We start from the raw sequence: 18,647 nt of genomic DNA, 5'->3' as shown, positions 1-18,647 counted from the left end.
TATTTTGGGTGGGTAATCCTGGGATCTCCTGGAGTAAAATAGGCTATATTGTTTTTCCAATTTCAGCCTTGGCCTCCAGCATTTTCAGGTTTGGACTCACACATAACGCTATTTTCCCGGGTGCCGCACAAACGGCTGCACCGATCGCTGCATGGCTGCACCGATCGGCTGCACTGATCAGACTCGGTGACCTCGGACAAAGACCTTTTATAAGGACGTGGGTTGAATCCCTGCTTGAAAGAATGCCAACCCCCTCCCCGCCATCACGGCCGTCTCTCCAACTCACAATCCCACAAGACATGCGGAAAGGACGACCCAAAACCAATTATCTTCTTTTTGATTCGTATATAATTTGATTCATATTCGTATGTACTCAGTTCCAGAAAGAGGATAATAAGCTTGTTACATACACATCAGGTGGGTCGACGACAACCGTTGACTACCTGATGGTGCGTAGGCGAGATAGCGGGCACCTCCGGGACACAAAGGTGATCCCGGGGGAGGAGGCTGTTTCACAGCACCACTTGGTTGTCTGCGACATAAGGGTGAAAGGTGCGAGGAGAGCTCGGCGGATGAAGTACCAACCGAGAATGAAGGTGTGGAAGTTGAAAGAGGTGACAGTAAGGGAGGCATTAAAAGAGAGGCTGAGTAGGGAAGAGGATGATGTGGTTGAGTTTCAACGTGGTTGGATGTCAATGAAAGATAGTCTGTTGGGAGCCGTTGGTGAGGTATGTGGATGGACAAAAGGACCACCGAGGCACTCGGAAACATGGTGGTGGGATGAGGAAGTTGGAAAGAGGATTGACGAGAAGAGGAAGAAGTTCAAGGAGTGGCAGAAGGTGAAGGGTACGGGAGCAGAAAAAGCAGAGCATGAAAGTTATAAGGCAGCCAAGAAGGCTGCAAAGAAAGAGGTAACAAAGGCACAGGAGGCATGCAGGAAAATGTTCGGAGAAAGCTTGGATTCGGAAGAGGGTCAGACAGCGGTATTCAGGATTGCAAAGCAGATAGCGAAAGCGTGGTGTGATGTGATGGGGGTGAGTTGCATGAAGGATGAAGTGGGACAAATCGTTATGGACCCAGATGGAATTAAAGGAAGATGGAAAAGATATATGGAAATGCTGTTGAATACAGAGAATGAATGGGATGGCAACATAGAGAGTAACCCAGTTTTAGGACCAGCAGAGAAGATAACTGAGAAAGAAGTTGAGGAAGCGATAAAAGCAATGAAGAGTAGAAAAGCGGGAGGGCCGACGGGAGTTGTGTGAGATATGTTGAAGGCAGCAGGAAGTTGGGGTGTGAAGAGAATGACAGAGATCTGTAATCTGGTGGTGAAAGAAGGCCGCATTCCAGTGGATTGGGAACTGAATACCCTCGTCCCTCTATACAAAGGGAAAGGTGACCCTCTGGAGTGTGGCTCGTACCGAGCGATAAAGTTATTGGAGCATGGAATGAAGGTATTGGAAAGGGTGTTGGAGAGGAGGATAAGGAAGAAGGTGAAGATCGACGAAATCGACGACGACGACGATGACGACGACGACGACGATCGACGACGAAAACGAAGAGGAAGAAGTTGTTTTTTGGGTTTGTTGATCTGGAGAAAGCATTCGATAGGGTTCCACGCAAAGTATTGACATGGGCAATGAGGAAGTTAGGAGTGGAGGAATGGTTGATCAGAGCTGTGATGGCAATGTACAAAAGAGCGCGCACAGCTGCAAGGACGAAGGACGGGAACAGTGGTGAGCTTGAGGTGAAGGTGGGAGTGCATCAGGGGTCGGTACTAAGACCACTACTATATGTAGCTGTGCTGGAGGTGCTGGCTCAGAACATAAAGGAGGGTTTACCGTGGGAGTTGTTGTATGCAGATGATCTGGTGTTGATTGCGGAAAGTGTGGATGGACTGAAGAAAAAGATGAACAAGTGGAAGGAATGTATGGAGACAAAAGGTCTGAAGGTGAATATAGGAAAGACGAAGGTGATGGCAAGTGGTAAAGCATGTGGTGAGGTGGAAAGATCTGGGAAGTGGCCATGTGCTGTTTGCAGGAAGGGTGTCGGAGTGAACTCCATTCAATGTACAATGTGCGCTGAGTGGGTTCATCAAAAATGTAGTGGTCTGAGAGTGTCATTAACCAGTGTGGCAGCTACATTCAAATGTAAGGTGTGCACAGAGGGAGCTGCACATGGAGGAAATGTTGAGTTGGATCTTGGAGACGGCGTGAAAACATTTTGCTGCCTCGGAGACATGCTGAATGGAGAAGGTGGATCAGACACGGCAACGGTTGCAAGAGTGAGATGTGCATGGAAGAAGTTTCGGGAACTGAGTGGCATGCTGATGAGGAGGGGAGTGTCGTTGAAGCTGAAGGGAAAGTTGTATGCTGCATGTGTGAGAAGTGTTATGATTTATGGGAGCGAGACATGGGTAATGAACGTAGAGCAGCAACGAAGGCTGGAAAGGGTGGAAATGCAAATGGTTCGGTGGATGTGCGGAGTATCGTTGAGAGAGAGGAAGACAAATGATGAATTGCGAAAGATGATGGGAATAGAGCCTGTGATTGATGCTGTGAAGAGGACCAGGTGAGATGGTTTGGTCATGTGTTGAGGAAGGATGAAAGTGACTGGTTGAGAAGAGTGATGGAAATGAATGTCGAAGGAAGTTGAGGACGGGGAAGCCCGAGAAAGACTTGGCTGAAGATGGTGGAAGAAGAAATGCGGGCAAGGGGGTTAACAAGGAGAGATGCAGAAAATATGGCACAATGGAGAAGATTGTCATGGGGACCACAAGGCTAACCCCCGCTCTAGCAGGGAAAATGGCCTTAAAATGCATGTTGTTGTTGTTGATTCGTATACAGTCACGTGAAAAAGTAAGTACACCCCATGTGAAGTTTTAACTTTTTCAACATATTTCGACATACAGCTATTTGATCTTCATTTCACAATATTGATAGATAAAGGTGATATAATATAACAAATATCATGAAACATTTACATTTTGTAGTCCATTGTATAATTTAAATAAACATAAATGCAAATTTCGCATGTGGAAAAAGTAAGTGCACCCTTGGCTTGAATCGGTGGTATTGCCCCCTTTGGCAGAAACAACCTCAAGTAGGCGTTTCTTATAACTGTCTACCAGTCTCTGACATCGACTGGGAGAATTTTTTGCCCACTCCTCCATGCAAAATTATTTCAGCTGTGCGATGTTTGAGGGGTTTCTTGCATGCACAGCTCGTTTCAAATCCCCCCACAACATCTCAATGGGATTTAGATCCGGGCTTTGACTTGGCCATTCAAGAATCCTCCATTTCTTTCTTTTCAGCCATTCCTTGGTGAATTTACTGGTATGTTTAGGGTCATTGTCATGTTGCAAAGTCCATCTTCGGTTGAGCTTCAACTTTCCGACAGATGGCCTCACATTATCCTCAAGCACCCTCTGGTACAATGAAGAATTCATAGTGGATTCTATGATGGTGAGCTGCCCAGGCCCTGATGCAGCAAAGCTGCCCCAAACCATAATATTTCCACCACCATGCTTTACAGTTGGTATCAGGTTCTTGTGGTCAAATGCTGTCTTTGGTTTTCGCCAAACATGTCTTCTGGTACTGTGGCCAAATAGCTCTACCTTTGACTCATCTGTCCAGAGCACATTGTTCCAGAAGTGCTGGTCTTTGCCTCGGTGTTGATTGACAAACTTTAGTCTTGCCCTGATGTTCTTTCTGGACAGCAAAGGTTTCCTCCTGGCACACCTCCGATGTAGATCAAATGTGTGCAGCCTCTTTCTGATGGTCGACTCGTGCACTTTGACATCAACAGTGGCAAGAGCTACCTGTAGGTCCCGTGATGACATTCTTGGGTTCTTAGAGACTTCTTTCAGCATCTTGCGGTCTGCTCTCGGGGCTGAACTTGCTGGGGCGGCCTGGCCTGAACAAGTTGGCAGTTGTTTGGAATCTTCTCCACTTGTAAATGATCTTCCAGACAGTCGAATGATTGATTTCAAATTGTTTGGAGATCTTTTTAAATCCCTTCCCAGACTCGTGGGTATCTATAACCTTCTTTCTGAAGGCCTCAGAGAGCTCTTTTGATCTAGGCTTTGTGACGCCGCACACTTCAACAACAAAGAGCAAACCAAATTAAATGTCTGAGGTTTAAATAAGACAGGTTCCTCCAAGATTTCAATTGTCACCATGCCAGTTGGCTGGGTGTGGGTACCTCTCTCACCAGCCATGGCTCCTCAGCAAAGGACTTGTGCGACTCACTGGGACTGACACAATCTGTCAATTTCCCCACCCGGATCTCAGTCAACGGATCATCTTCTCTTCTGGACTTGGTTATGACTAACTTCCCTGAAAATGTCTGCTGCTCTTCTTCTGCTCCAATCGGATCATCTGATCATGTCCTTGTTAAAGTGGACATCTCTCTGACCATTCTCACGGAGCCTGCTCAGCGTCGACGAGTCTGGCATTTCACTCAGGCCAACTGGCACGGTCTTCAAGCAGCCATCAATCATCTGGACTGGTCTGCCATCTCTACCACCTCTGACATCAACTCATCCTGGGAATTCTTCCAAAGTAAATTGCTCTCTCTCATGCACAGATTTATCCCATCTCGTCTTCAGTTGTCATACCCTTCCTCCCGTCCATGGTACACGGAATCTTGTGGTGAGGCTGTTGCCCAGAAACAACTTGCCTTCGTCTCCTGGAAAGCAAATCCAACGGAAGGAAATCTCATTTCCTTTCACAAAGCCCGAAACAAGTGTGTGTCCACCCTCAGGAGAGCCAGGAAACAATATCTCTCCGTTCTCAAGACCGAACTCTCTTATCTGTCTCCCTCTTCCAAATCCTGGTGGCGTCTGGTCAAATCTGTTTCTGGTGTTTGTTTCCGCTCCATCCCCTCCCTTACCTCAAACAGCTACACAGCTGACTCCGCACGTGAAAAAGCTGAATGCCTCAACTCTGTGTTTGCCTCTAAATCTTGTGTCCCAAACCCATCCCTCTCTGTACCCACCATACCCAGTCGTACCCAGCTGCTCCTGGACTCCGTGTCCTTTCCTCCTGACAAGGTGGAAAAGTTTCTGTCAACCCTCGACTCTGATTCTGCAACTGGACGTGACGGCATCAGCCCACGGGTCCTAAAATCCTGTTCTTCCGCTCTTTCACTACCTCTCTCTGTTCTCTTCACCCTCTCTTTTGCTCAAGGTCAACTGCCATCTGCTTGGAAATCAGCCAACATCACCGCTTTGCACAAAAAAGGTGCAAAAACAGATCCTAGCAACTACAGACCAATCAGCCTTCTCCCAATTATCAGCAAAGTCATGGAATCCATCATTGCTTCGGATATGAAATCTTTCCTCTTCTCCAATGGCTTGATCTCTGATCATCAATTTGGTTTCAGACCAGGTCACTCTACTCTGGACATGCTGCTTCTGCTGTCTCAACAATGGATGGAGGTCCTCAATGCCAAACAGGAAATTAGAGCTGTCTCCCTCGACATATCACGTGCCTTCGATACGGTCTGGCATCCCGCTCTGCTCACCAAACTCTCCTCCTTTGGTATCCATGGAAATCTCCACGCATGGCTGGCGGACTTCCTCTCTAGTCGTCGTCAACGTGTGGCCCTGAATGGGTTTCTCTCATCTCCTCTTCCTGTTCAGGCTGGAGTTCCCCAAGGCAGTGTTCTGGGCCCTGTGCTTTTTCTGGTCTTCATCAATGATCTCTCTGACTCTCTTGAAAATCCTCTCTATCTCTTTGCTGATGACTCCACTCTCTGCCGCTCCATTCCTCATCCCTCAGATCGGTAGTCTGCAGCCTCCTCACTCTCTGCAGACCTGGACAAAATCACAGACTGGGCAAACAAGTGGAACATGTCTTTCAATCCTGACAAATCTCACACTCTAACGATGTCTCTCCGAAAAGACCGAATGGACAACCCTCCTATCTACTTTCTGAATAATCCTCTCCAAGAAGTTCTGTCACTCAAGCTTTTGGGTCTCACTATCTGCCATTAGGCTATCAGCTAGGGGGGTCAACCGGTACCAAATTGAGGGAGTAAGGCTAATAATGATTTTTGACAAGGTTTTTACCTCTAGAATAAGAAAATATGTGATAGCAAATTCAACGATGTAGCTAAATGTGTGTTATCACCCATTTTCAAAATGGCCGCCACTTTACATACAAAATTTAACGTTGTTGTTGTTTTGTTTGCTTTTTTTTCTGTAGGAACGGTGGTCGGAGCAACGAGCAACGGAGTAGATAGAAAGTAGATGCTATATGATTAGAATAGAAATAATAGTACACACCAAGTGATGAGGTCTACTAATTTTCCAAAATGAACAGCGCCACAGAAAGCAAAGAATGCGTTATACACATGACAAGATCGGATGACGATGATCATGTGGTGAGCCCACAAAACTACACATCTTGGTTGACATTACTGGAAGCGGCTAAGGTTAGGAACCATGAACATATCATCAATATTGCCGAGGGGCTTGAGGGCAATGAAGTGCCAGAAATATTCTACCACCGAAAATGTAGGAGCCTGTTCACCACGAAACGAGATTTAAACATGCTAAAGAGGAAAGCCAATGAAGACACTGAATCTGAAGCAGGAGGTAGCAGCGCTCCCAAAAGGCCATGTAGGAGATCATCAGTAGAGAAAAGAGTGTATGATACGGAGTGCATCTTCTGTCGCAGAGACAAGTATGTGAAGGGGTCTCATACACGTGAAAAACTTTCACAAGTTGTTCAACTCAGAGCAGATGAAAGATTGAGAGAATGTGCAATAAAGAAAAATGACAAGGATATGATAGCGCTTACCAGTAGAGATATTGTGGCAGCAGAAGCGTGTTACCATTTCTCATGCTACAGGAATTACAACAGAGAATGTATACAGCCTGAGGTTGAAGGTGCAGATGGACCCGATGACACAGATGATTTTGCACAGTATCAGAGGATCGAGAAAGAAGCATATGCAAAACTTCTCACCTATATCAGAACAGACGTAATCCCAAACAAGACCATCATACCAGTCATGTCACTCACTGCTAAATTAGAAGAATACATGCTGTCTGATGGGATTGATTGTCTAACGCAGTCCACAAAGAAACATGTTCATAGAACGCTTGAATATGAGCTGGGGAGTTCGGTGAAGATATTTCCAGATGACAAGGGAAAGTTGGTCTCTAAACCTAACTCTAAAAATGGCCTCTAAACGGTGGTTTAAGGGAAAGTTGGTGATGGTACCAGACAATGTATCATTGGAAGATGCTGTCTTGCAAAATCAATGTCTGCAAAGGGAACTCAAAATATGGAAAAACAAAGTGAAAGACTCCAACAAGATCATAGATCAAACATCAGCGACAATTCGTACAAAAATCAAAGACGACATGAAACCCACACCCTGGCTGTACAGAACTTGCATGAACTTGAGCAGGCTTTGCATGAAGAATGGAACAGACTGCCACAGCGCCAGATTCAACGTCTCGTTCAATCAATGAGGAGACGTGTTGTGGCAGTGATCCAAGCTAATGGTGGTTACACTCGATATTGACTGTGGCGGTGCTTACAGAGGCTATTGATGGTCACCTATTGATTTGGCGCCAAACTTTAGTTTTTGGCCCCTGTAACATGTTGCATTATTGGTTTACACTGAAACTTTTGTCAAGCATGATTTTGGACCAAAAACGCCCTTTTGCGAATGGCCTTGTTACAATCACATTAAACAGGAATGTGTCACCCAATTTTGTTCTCTTCATTGCGTTCCAACATCTGGACAAAATGTTGCACAAGATTACCCTACACCGCAACGAAAAGGTGCAAAAATTCATTGATACATTTCCACTATGTCGAAAATACGTGGTGGTGCGATACTTTTTTCCATGTGAATACTTGCAAATCTACTGAATGCCAGTTATTTTCGTGCATATTTTGTGCATAAAGTTGTTGCTATGATGGCAGCCATTTTGTGAAATTGGGCGCCATATTGGATTCTATCTTCTTGGATTAAAGTTCAGATTATGTATTTCATACTTTAAGAGAGTTGTAAAGTCTTAAACATCTCAAAACGCAATACTATTTGTTACAAATTCCTACAAGAATATGAAACATGGTGTTTTTAATAGAAAAACATGCATTTTGGCAGCCATTTTGAAAATGAGGTGATAACACCCATTCAGCGACATGGTTGAATTTGCTATCACATATTTTCATATTCTAGGGGTAAAGACCTATCCAAAAATCAATATTAGGCTTACTCCATCATTTTGGTACCAATAGACCCTATTTTGGGGGTCTGGCTGATGGCCTACATGATCTTTCCTGGGAAAACCACATTTCCAAGCTGGCCTCCAAAGCCAGTCGCCGACTGGGCATCCTCCGTCGTGCGAAGTCCTTCCTTGGCACACCTGAGCTCCTCACCACATACAAGGCGTTCATCCGCAGCTCAATGGAGTACTGCTCTCCCCTTTGGGCTGGTGCTCCTGCCTCACACCTAGCTCGTCTTCACGCTGTTGAAACCAAAGCGTTCAGAATCATTGGAATCTCCCGCGATGACGCTATCTCCGAGGGCCTTCACTTAATCACCGCAGGCAGGTTGGTGGTCTTTCCGTCTTCTGCAGACTCCTCTCCGGCCTTGCTCCCCCAGCTCTCTCTGGGCTCTGTCCCCCAAATATTCCTGCAGGTCGCACAAGATCTGCCTGCAACCCTCTTATGGTTAAACTGCCAAAATCAAGACTCTCTGCTCACCTTCACTCCTTCATTCCTCTTTTCTCCTGCCTCTGGAACAAACTCCCTCACTCTCTTCAATCCCACTCCTCCCTCCAGGTCTTTAAAACGGCTGTTCTCCACCATCTCTTATCTTCCCCAATCCAAAACCTTGATCTTTTCTACCCCCGCTAATTTCACCCCAAATCCACTTTTTTGAGGTGACTTTTGACTTCTTTCCTGGAAGTCCTTGGTGTCCTTGCGTTTTATACCTATCCTGACTCCCCCCAGGCCCTCTCCCTCCAAAAACATCTCCCGATGTCCCTGCTCTCAAATGTTGTGTTTGTGTGCTTCCTCCCCTTCTCTCCCCATCTTGTCGACCGCTCCCCTTTTTATATACTTTTGTTTGCTTGTTTGTTTGATTTGTTTGTTTGATAAATGTTAGCTCTTTCACGAGCCTCAACTCTGTATACAAAAGAAAAAAAGAAAAAAAAAACCTCTAACGATGTTCTAATCATTTGCACCTGAGCTGGTGCACCTGATTCTAATTTTAGGTATTTGAAGTCGTGATAAATGTAGGGATGTACTTACTTTTTCCACATGCGAAATTTGCATTTATGTTTATTTAAATTATACAATGGACTACAAAATGTAAATGTTTCATGATATTTGTTATATTATATCACCTTTATCTATCTTTATTGTTGAAATGAAGATCAAATAGCTGTATGTTGAAATATGTTGAAAAAGTCAAAACTTTACATGGGGTGTACTTACTTTTTCACGTGACTGTACAAACATCATTAAAAGTAAATAATGACCTCGGCCAAAGTTCAAACGAAGTGGGTTTAATCTCGACATGAGAGAATTCCACATAGCTATTTGAGCGGTGTATAAGCCAACAGATCGCTGTCTCCATCGATCTTGCCGAGGCTGTAACACCTATCGGCTCAAAATCCTTTTAACTGCTGACTTAGTAAATTTTACAATGAAGGAAACATTAACAATGTTGTTAAAAGTTTATTTTGTGATTAATTTGTGATTGGAGTTGTGTTGTTTGGAATGAAAAAAAGAGATATCGAGTTCAAGTGAATGACGACATGCCGTGATGGTTTCTACTTTCTGGAGGAGGGAGGGCGAGAGGGGAGGGGGAGAAGGGAGAGGTGGGGAGGAGGGGAAGGGGAGGGGAGGTGGGGAGGCAGAAGAGGAAGGGGGTTCATATATATGCTGGTGGGTGAATGTGGCGTTCATCACGTTTCTGAGTTAAGTGTGATGCCGAACAGGCAGAAGAAGAGGCCGTACTACTGTGGAAGAAAATTAATTAATTGCGTACTTAATTTGTGTACGTTAAGTGGATTTCCTTGAGCCTCGACTGTTTGTTGTAAACATTTAATTTTTAATTGTTTTAATTGCTTACTTAAGCTTCATTAATACATATATTAATCAGCTTTAATTGTGTTCTATAGAATTTACCAGCTCTGACAACTTTTGGAAGAGCTTTCAACTGACAGGTGTAAATTAGACCAGAGAAAACTCGTGGGCAGGTCGTAACGGTTGCCGGAGCAACCAGCCTGCTCGTCTAAGGTTTCAACACCTGTTTGAAACCAAGTGAAACCAAACCAATAAACCAAGCAAGTGTTTGCGGGCTTCCCATTCTCTTGTCTTCTGCTCCCTCTTTTTATATATTTTGTTTGTCTGGTTGATTTGTTTGTGAAGTAAATGTCAGCTCTTTCACGAGCCTCGATTCAGTATACAAAAAAAACACAATACAATTAGTTTGGGGAAAAGCTTCCTGCAGTTGAAACTCCCTTTAAACTTTTTATCAGTTATGACGTATCCACACCTGCTGCGCAATAATTAGTCTCACAAAGCATACTTTGTTTTCCAAAGGACTGTCTATGAGTTCGTAAAACTTTAACTGTATACTCAAATGATTTAAACTATAGAATAAAATACTTTAATTCTTCGTAATATTTTGCATAAGCCTATAGAAGTAGTTATAAAGATATTATTAATAAGGGTTGGGGTTGCACAAGGTTGCACATGACGCATCCCACTAACAAGATTAGATTGCGACTTAGCAACTACATTGGAGGAGCGCCGTTCTCTGGGGAAAAACTAATGTACACTTTCTTGACACTGGAATTCAGCCCAACATATGTGTTAAGATATAAATTGTATTCTTCACAATAACTCAAATGGCTACACGGCTACAAACGGCTAAACTAGCTCAAACGGCTACACGGCTGACTCCGCATGTGAAAAAGCTGAAAGCCTCAACTCTGTGTTTGCCTCTAAATCTGGTGTCCCAAACCCATCCCTCTCTGTACCCACCGTACCCAGTCGTACCCAGATACTCCTGGACTCTGTGTCCTTTCCTCCTGACAAGGTGGGAAAGTTTCTGTCAACCCTCGACTCTGATTCTGCAGGCATCAGCCCACGGGTCCTAAAATCCTGTTCTTCCGCTCTTTCACTCCCTCTCTCTGTTCTCTTCACCCTCTCTTTTGCTCAAGGTCATCTGCCATCTGCTTGGAAATCAGCCAACATCACCGCTTTGCACAAAAAAGGTGCAAAAACAGATCCTAGCAACGACAGACCAATCAGCCTTCTCCCAATTATCAGCAAAGACATGGAATCCATCATTGCTTCAGAAATGAAATCTTTCCTCTTCTCCAATGGCTTGATCTCTGATCATCAATTTGGTTTCAGACCTGGTCACTCTACTCTGGACATGCTGCTTCTGCTTTCTCAACAATGGATGGAGGTCCTCAATGCCAAACAGGAAATTAGAGCCGTCTCCCTTGACATATCACGTGCCTTCGATACGGTCTGGCACCCCGCTCTGCTCACCAAACTCTCCTCCTTTGGTATCCATGGAAATCTCCACGCATGGCTGGTGGACTTCCTCTCGAGTCGTAGCAAACGTGTGGCCCTGAATGGATTTCTCTCATCTCCTCTTCCTGTTCAGGCTGGAGTTCCCCAAGGCAGTGTTCTGGGCCCTGTGCTTTTTCTGGTCTTCATCAATGATCTCTCTGACTCTCTTGAAAATCCTCTCTATCTCTTTGCTGAAGACTCTACTCTCTGTCGCTCCATTCCTCATCCCTCAGATCGGCAGTCTGCAGCCTCCTCACTCTCTGCAGACCTGGACAAAATCACAGACTGGGCAAACAAGTGGAACATGTCTTTCAATCCTGACAAATCTCACACTCTTACGATGTCTCTCCAAAAAGACTGACTGGACAACCCTCCCATCCACTTTCTGAATAATCCTCTCCAAGAAGTTCTGTCACTCAAGGTTTTGGGTCTCACTATCTGCCATGATCTTTCCTGGGAAAACCACATTTCAAATCTGGCCTCCAAAGCCAGTCGCCGACTGGGCATCCTCCGTCGTGCGAAGTCCTTCATTGGCACACCTGAGCTCCTCACCACATACAAGGCTTTCATCTGCAGCTCAATGGAATACTGCTCTCCCCTCTGGGCTGGTGCTTCTGCCTCACACCTAGCTCGTCTTCACGCTGTTGAAACCAAAGCGTTCAGAATCATTGGAATCTCCCGCGATGAAGCTAACTCCAAGGGCCTTTCACTCACTCACCGCAGGAAGGTGGGTGGTCTTTCCGTCTTCTACCGACTCCTCTCTGGCCTTGCCCCCCCCCCCCCCAGCTCTCTCTGGGCTCTGTCCCCCAAATATTCCTGCAGGTCGCACAATATCTGCCTGCAACCCTCTTATGGTTAAACTGCCAAAATCAAGACTCTCTGCTCACCTTCACTCCTTCATTCCTCTTTTCTCCCACCTCTGGAACAAACTCCCTCACTCTCTTCAATCCCACTCCACCCTCCAGGTCTTTAAAACAGCTGTTCACCACCATCTCTTATCTTCCCCCATCCAAAACCTTGATCTTTTCTACCCCCGCTAATTTCACCCCAAATCCACCTTTCTGAAATACCAACTTCTGTCCTGGAAGTCCTTGGTGTCCTTGTGTTTTATACTTCTCCCTCCCCCCCCCCCCCCCCCTCTCCCCACGCCTCCTCCCCCCCAAGCCCTCTCCCTCCCACACATCTCCCTGCTCTCAAATGTTATGTTTGTGTGCTTCCCCTTCTCTCCCCATCTTGTCTTCCGCTCCCTCTTTTTATATAATTTGTTTGTCTGGTTGATTTGTTTGTGAAATAAATGTTAGCTCTTACACGAGCCTCGATTCAGTATACAAAAACAAACACAAAACAAAACAAAAACAAAAAACAGAATTGTACTTTCTGTGGTCCAAAATCCACTCCCCAAAGCTGAAGTGGAGTGGACAACCATCTGGTCTTCTTCTCGAACCCAGTTGTTATCTTAAAAGTCATATAACTCGTTAGTACTGAAGTGTGAAACATGCCAGGTGCTTTGTAACAACAAGTAACTCAAGAATTTAGACACTCCGAGCTGAGTTTAGAGATAAAAGGGTTAAATAATGTTTTCACCCCCCTCCATCGATCACGAAAGGACCTACCCTTACCGTGGTTGGATCCAAGATGTGACGCCAAGAGACCACGAATACTGTTACCTTCATTGTTAATTTGCAAAGGTTTCTTGGAACTTATCAGTTTTCCCATTCCTCAATCCTCGTTCCTCCCCCTCTCTCTCTCTCTCTCCTCCCCTCAGCCCAGTCCCATTCTCTTTTTTCTTCACAAGTATAAGAAAGGCTGTGCTGCACAAATGCTTGCGGATTTTGCTTAGGAATTGTTTTGTGTGTGTGTGTGTGTGTGTGTGTGTGTGTGTGTGTGTGTGTGTGTGTGTTCTTTGTGTGTGTGTGTGTGTTCTTTGTGTGTGTGTGTGTTCTTCTTAGATTTGGATCCTTGCCAAGTGGTTTTCGGTATTCCTTTGATGTATGTCTTCCTTATAACCTAAGCGACATCCTCCACGGTTCATTAAAAATCTGTCAATCATCTTCTGAAAAGTTTGGACATTAATTATTGAGTCTGTCTATCATTCAAGGCTAAATTAACTCCCTAACACTACCAACTTCGTACACTTCCGGAATTGTTTGATTTATTTGTATTCAAATGTCTGGTGATTGTTTTGTATTTATTTATGTGAATGTGTACTTGTTTTTAACTGTCATTAATTTAAAAAGTCTTTGGCACTATCGAGGGTTTGTTTTTTTTAACTCCAAAAAAAATCTTTTTTTTTTCAATTTTTTTTTGCCTAAAACACTCCCAGGAACTCTCTGTACTGATGAACCTCTGAAAGTTTGACGAAGATCCGTTCAGCCATCTCTGAGAAAAATGGCGACACACACACACACACACACACACACACACACACACACACACACACACACACACACACACACACACACACACACACACACACACACACACACAGACCAACATCTCTCTTATATTAAGAATAAAAATGCATGCTATTACCTTCATAAACCCTTTTGCAGGTTTCATAAGTGAAGAAACTGAGGCCTGCGTAGGGAATTATTCCCAAAATGGTTGGCATGAAGCCTCGGCAAAGGGCACGGACACCTTCCTCCTGATAGATCTGCACCAAAGCCTGCCTGACGTTCCGGTATCTAAGCAAAATGGCAGAAATTCATACAGAGTGAGATACCAAAACAATGCAAGGAAAGGTTCGAAATTTAGGTTTCTCAATGCATTTGAATAGATGGCATAATACAGTATGCAGCACTGCCTGCTTCGTTCCACTTCAATGAAAGAAAGCTTATAGCGAATGTGCCTTTACCAGCCTGGTGTTGGCTTAGTGGTTAGGGTGCCGGCTTGGGATCCTAGGATCCTGGGTTCGAATCCCGGTCGATCGCTGAATTAACGCCAGGTCGGCAAAGCCTGTCATCCTTCCGAGGTCGGCAAATTGAGTACCAGTTCACTGGTAATTCCCTGTGTGTCGCAAGAGTCGACTAATAGGGTTGGTGGCAGGAAGGTCATCCGGCCGTAAAACATTGCTTCAAAAAGGGGACCACGGTGCCCGAAAAAGGCCAACCCCTGCTCTGCGGGGAAAAATGGCCTCCAAAGGTGGTTCTTAAAGGTGGTTCTACCAGCACCAATCAAGCAGATAATATTCATCTTTTGATCATAATTCCAAATTTCTTGACTATATCAAGCAATAATAACAAGTTTTACTTCACTGTTCCAACACTTATGGAGGGCACTGTATGTAGGCAATGCTGTGAAGAAATTGCATGTTGAATTCTAGCATTACGCAATAATCTCTACATTGCTTCTGTACTCTGACAGTGTGAGACATCTTGGTCTCCAAACTTCTCCGAAAAATGTTTTTTTTGACTCGTTTGGCAGAGAACTTGAAGTAACTTATTATTATTATTATTATTATTATTATTATTATTATTTACAACGACTGAGGCTTGTAATGAAAGTGTTTTTTTTCCAGATTCTTCATTTTTTATTCCTTTTATGCAATCATCTCGATTATTCCTTTTGTGTAATTTTCATGCCCAGGCAAAGAAGTCCCAATAGTCATTTTGAGTCATTTTAAAATTTGAATCTCACAAAGTCATCTTATTTTAAGGCAGAGAGTCATTTTAAGCCATGCCATTTCATGAATAAATCAGCCCAGTGTGAATAAATAAACCTCAATAACATCACAAATAAACATGAATAAGTTTTTCTCCGTATGTGAATACAACTCTGAAATGGTGATCTGTGATGTGCATAATGACAACGAAAAAACGTCGATCTTAGAGTGTAGCCATACACGTACGTGTGCTTCGAGGTAACAGCCATCCTTGCACGAACCAAGTCAAGTGGGTAAGTGAGGACGACAGCTGTAATCCCAGCCATGGCACCAGCAACAAAGCGAGGCACAGGTGGCAAAGGCCTGTTTAAAAGTTTGAGAGAAGTGAGAAATACAAGTAAAACTAGAACGGCACTCAGGAGAGAGCATACCTCCACCAAGTTGGCCTGGTGAAGATTCACTTCACCATCACTCAATGGTGAAGAATTACTTTGAAAATTATACTAGCTGGATCCGGATCTGGATCTTCACCAAAATTGAATCGATTCTTCCTCGTCACACACACAACCTGTCCAACATGTTTCGTCTAAATCCATCCGTAACTTTTTGAGATATCCTGCGATGTATCGTTTTTGTCCTTATCTCACAATGGTGAAGAATCACATTAAAAATTCAATAATTCTCATATCCGAATCCATATACAGATATTCACCAAAATCGAATCGAATCGTCCTTGTCAGACAACCAACCGATCCACCAAGTTTTGTCAAAATCCATGCACAACTTTTTGAGATATCCTGCTATGTATCGTTTTTGGCCCGATCTCCCAATGGTGAAGAATCACTTAATAAATTCTAGTAGCCGGATCTAAATCCGGATCTTCACCAAAATCTAATGATTTCGTCCTTGTCACATACACTACCTCATTGCCAAATTTCGTCCAAATCCATCCACAACTTTTTGAGATATTTTGTTCACAAACGGACAGACAGAGACAGACAGACAGGGATGAAAACATAACCTCCATCCACCTTTGGTGGCGGAGGCAACAAGAAAATGCAATCAGATTGCAGACCCTCACCAGAAAGTGTTTGTGAGGTGTATTTTGTGGGGTGTTTTTGTACATTCTTTCATTATTAGGTGCAACCCCACTTTCATCAGTCACGAGTGACACATTACGTCCTCTTTATAAAACTGAATTCAGTATTGTATTGTACACTGTTCCTTTCCTATGCCATCTCCAGGCGCTGCATAACGTCATTACCGGGCACCGAAGGGGGTTCGGCAATGACGCACGCTGAAGGGGAGTACTCAGTTTTCACTCTGGTTGTTGTACACCGCTCCTTTCCTATGCCATCCCCAGGTGCTGCATAACGTCATTGCCAGACACCGAAGGGGGTTCGGCAATGACGCACGCTGAAGGGGAGTACTCAGTTTTCACTCTGGTTGTTGTACACCGCTCCTTTCCTATGCCATCCCCAGGTGCTGCATAACGTCATTGCCAGACACCGAAGGGGGTTCGGCAATGACGCACGCTGAAGGGGAGTACTCAGTTTTCACTCTGGTTGTTTGTTTGTTCGATTTCTTGTTGTACACCGCTCCTTTCCTATGCCATCCCCAGGCGCTGCATAACGTCATTGCCGGGCACCGAAGGGGGTTCGGCAATGACGCACGCTGAAGGGGAGTACTCAGTTTTCACTCTGGTTGTTTGTTTGTTTGTTTGTTTGTTTGTTTTCTTGTTTGTTACTTGCCGGCAAAGATTCCAGCAAGTATGTTGATCGGTTGGTTTTTCTGTTTGTCTGTCTGTCTGTCTGCTCGTCTGTCTCTTTGTTCGCAGTACTACGTCTACACCGTTGCATGTAGAATCGCCAAACTTTACACGCATATTTGTCTTGCCCTGGCATAGACTGTGCCCAATTTTTAACTCTCTCGGCCCAAGGCCTCCATTATGACGTCATAATTTGATAATTCAACAAGTACAAAACTTCATCCAATCAAGATGCAATTTCTTGAGCGCCATGTCGGCATAAACTGGTGGAGAAAAAAAAATGATGATGATGCCATCGGTCACGTATTTTGGCCGCCATCTTGGAAAAAGCAAAAAACGATGCACCTCTATATCTCCGAAAGTGCTGAATAGAAAAATTTGAGACATGGCTCATTGTAAAGACCTCTCCATGGGGAATAAAATATGTTAATGATGATGTCATAGGTGCCTCCATTATGACGTCCAAATTCGACAAATACAAAACTTCCCCCGATCAAGATGAAATTTCTTGAGCATAATCTAGGAATAAATTAGTTTCGAAAACAAATAATGATGACGTCATTGGTGACGTGGTTCGGCCGCCATCTTGGAAAAACCGAAAAAATTTGCACCTCTATATCTCCGAAAGTGCGGAATAGAAAAATTTGAGGCATGGCTCATTGTAAAGAACTCTCCATGGGGAATAAAATATGTTAATGATGATGTCATAGGTGCCTCCATTATGACGTCCAAATTCGACAAGTACAAAACTTCACCCGATCAAGATGAAATTTCTTGAGCATAATCTAGGAATAAATTAGTTTAGAAAACAAATAATGATGACGTCGTCGGTCACGTGGTTCGGCCGCCATATTTGTCCAACATGGCCGATAAAATAAAAGAACATTCCGGCAAGTCCTTGATCTCTGACCGATTTTTCATTTGTTTGTTTGTCCGGGCAATATCCCAACCATCCTTTGAGCAAGGAAGCTGAAATTTCGGCACAATAGTGAGAAAGTCTCGATCTCGATCTCGAGAGATCTCGCGAGATCTCGGAGACGGTGGGAGGGATTTTCGAAGCTCCACACGGTCTCCACGTTTTTCGAAGTTAAGTCTGTTCACAATTGTATTTTGTCGAAACTGTATTTATCTTTCGGTGTGTGAAGTTATTGTGTGCAACTTTGGTTGTTTCTCGGTGTTTATCTTTCATAAATTGATCGTCTGTTTGCCGTGTCGCGAGCAAGGCCTTTGCCGCGTCGCGAACGATTTGAAATCGAAGTTAAGTGATTGTTCCCATTTGTATTTTCGTTAAAACTGTATTTATTTATGGTGTTGTACGTATATTGTGTCCCGACGAAGATTTTTCGGTGCAAATCTTTCATACCTGTATTGAAAATCGTGTTAATTCGTGTCGTGTCTTGAGGCCTTGTACAGTGTGCACTGTACAACCTTGAGGCTTTGTTTTTCTCTCAGTGGTCCGTCGTTTGTGATCCAATAACTTTCGTTCTCTGTATTCCCAGTCTTTTCACCCATAGCCTACTTCCTTGTGTAAATCTCAACTCAAAAAAAACAAACAAAAAAAAAACATTTCCTTCTCTTTTCTCATTCGTTTATTCATTCTTATTCGTTCGTTCGTTCTTCGACCACGTGTTTCTCCCCCATTTCCCCAGATCGTTTTCACTCATTAACCTTCAATGTTTACACTTTCCCCTCAAGTTATGTATTCCGTCATATT

General features: G+C 44.0%; 1 protein-coding gene across 12 annotated transcripts in view; it reads right to left on the bottom strand.

The window, feature by feature from the left end:
* Window positions 1-18,647, bottom strand: part of SLC25A42 (solute carrier family 25 member 42) — a 194,004-nt gene that overhangs the window by 48,633 nt on the left and 126,724 nt on the right. For 9 of the 12 annotated variants that reach the window (XM_068106709.2, XM_068106717.2, XM_068106711.2 and 6 more), the window contains 2 exons: window positions 15,412-15,528; window positions 14,097-14,248 (listed from right to left, as the gene is read on the bottom strand). In XM_068106709.2, the coding sequence (XP_067962810.1) occupies window positions 14,097-14,248; window positions 15,412-15,528 (269 nt within the window). The remainder of the gene's footprint in view (window positions 1-14,096; window positions 14,249-15,411; window positions 15,529-18,647) is intronic. The other 3 variants (XM_068106718.2, XM_078771982.1, XM_078771981.1) reach the window with 1 other exon arrangement.

This window comes from Myxine glutinosa, chromosome 2, assembly GCF_964187855.1.
Source record: "Myxine glutinosa chromosome 2, kmMyxGlut1.1, whole genome shotgun sequence".
Lineage (NCBI taxonomy): Eukaryota > Metazoa > Chordata > Myxini > Myxiniformes > Myxinidae > Myxine > Myxine glutinosa.
The sequence above is the reverse complement of the archived record's forward strand: the minus strand, read 5'-3'. Positions and strand labels throughout refer to the sequence as shown.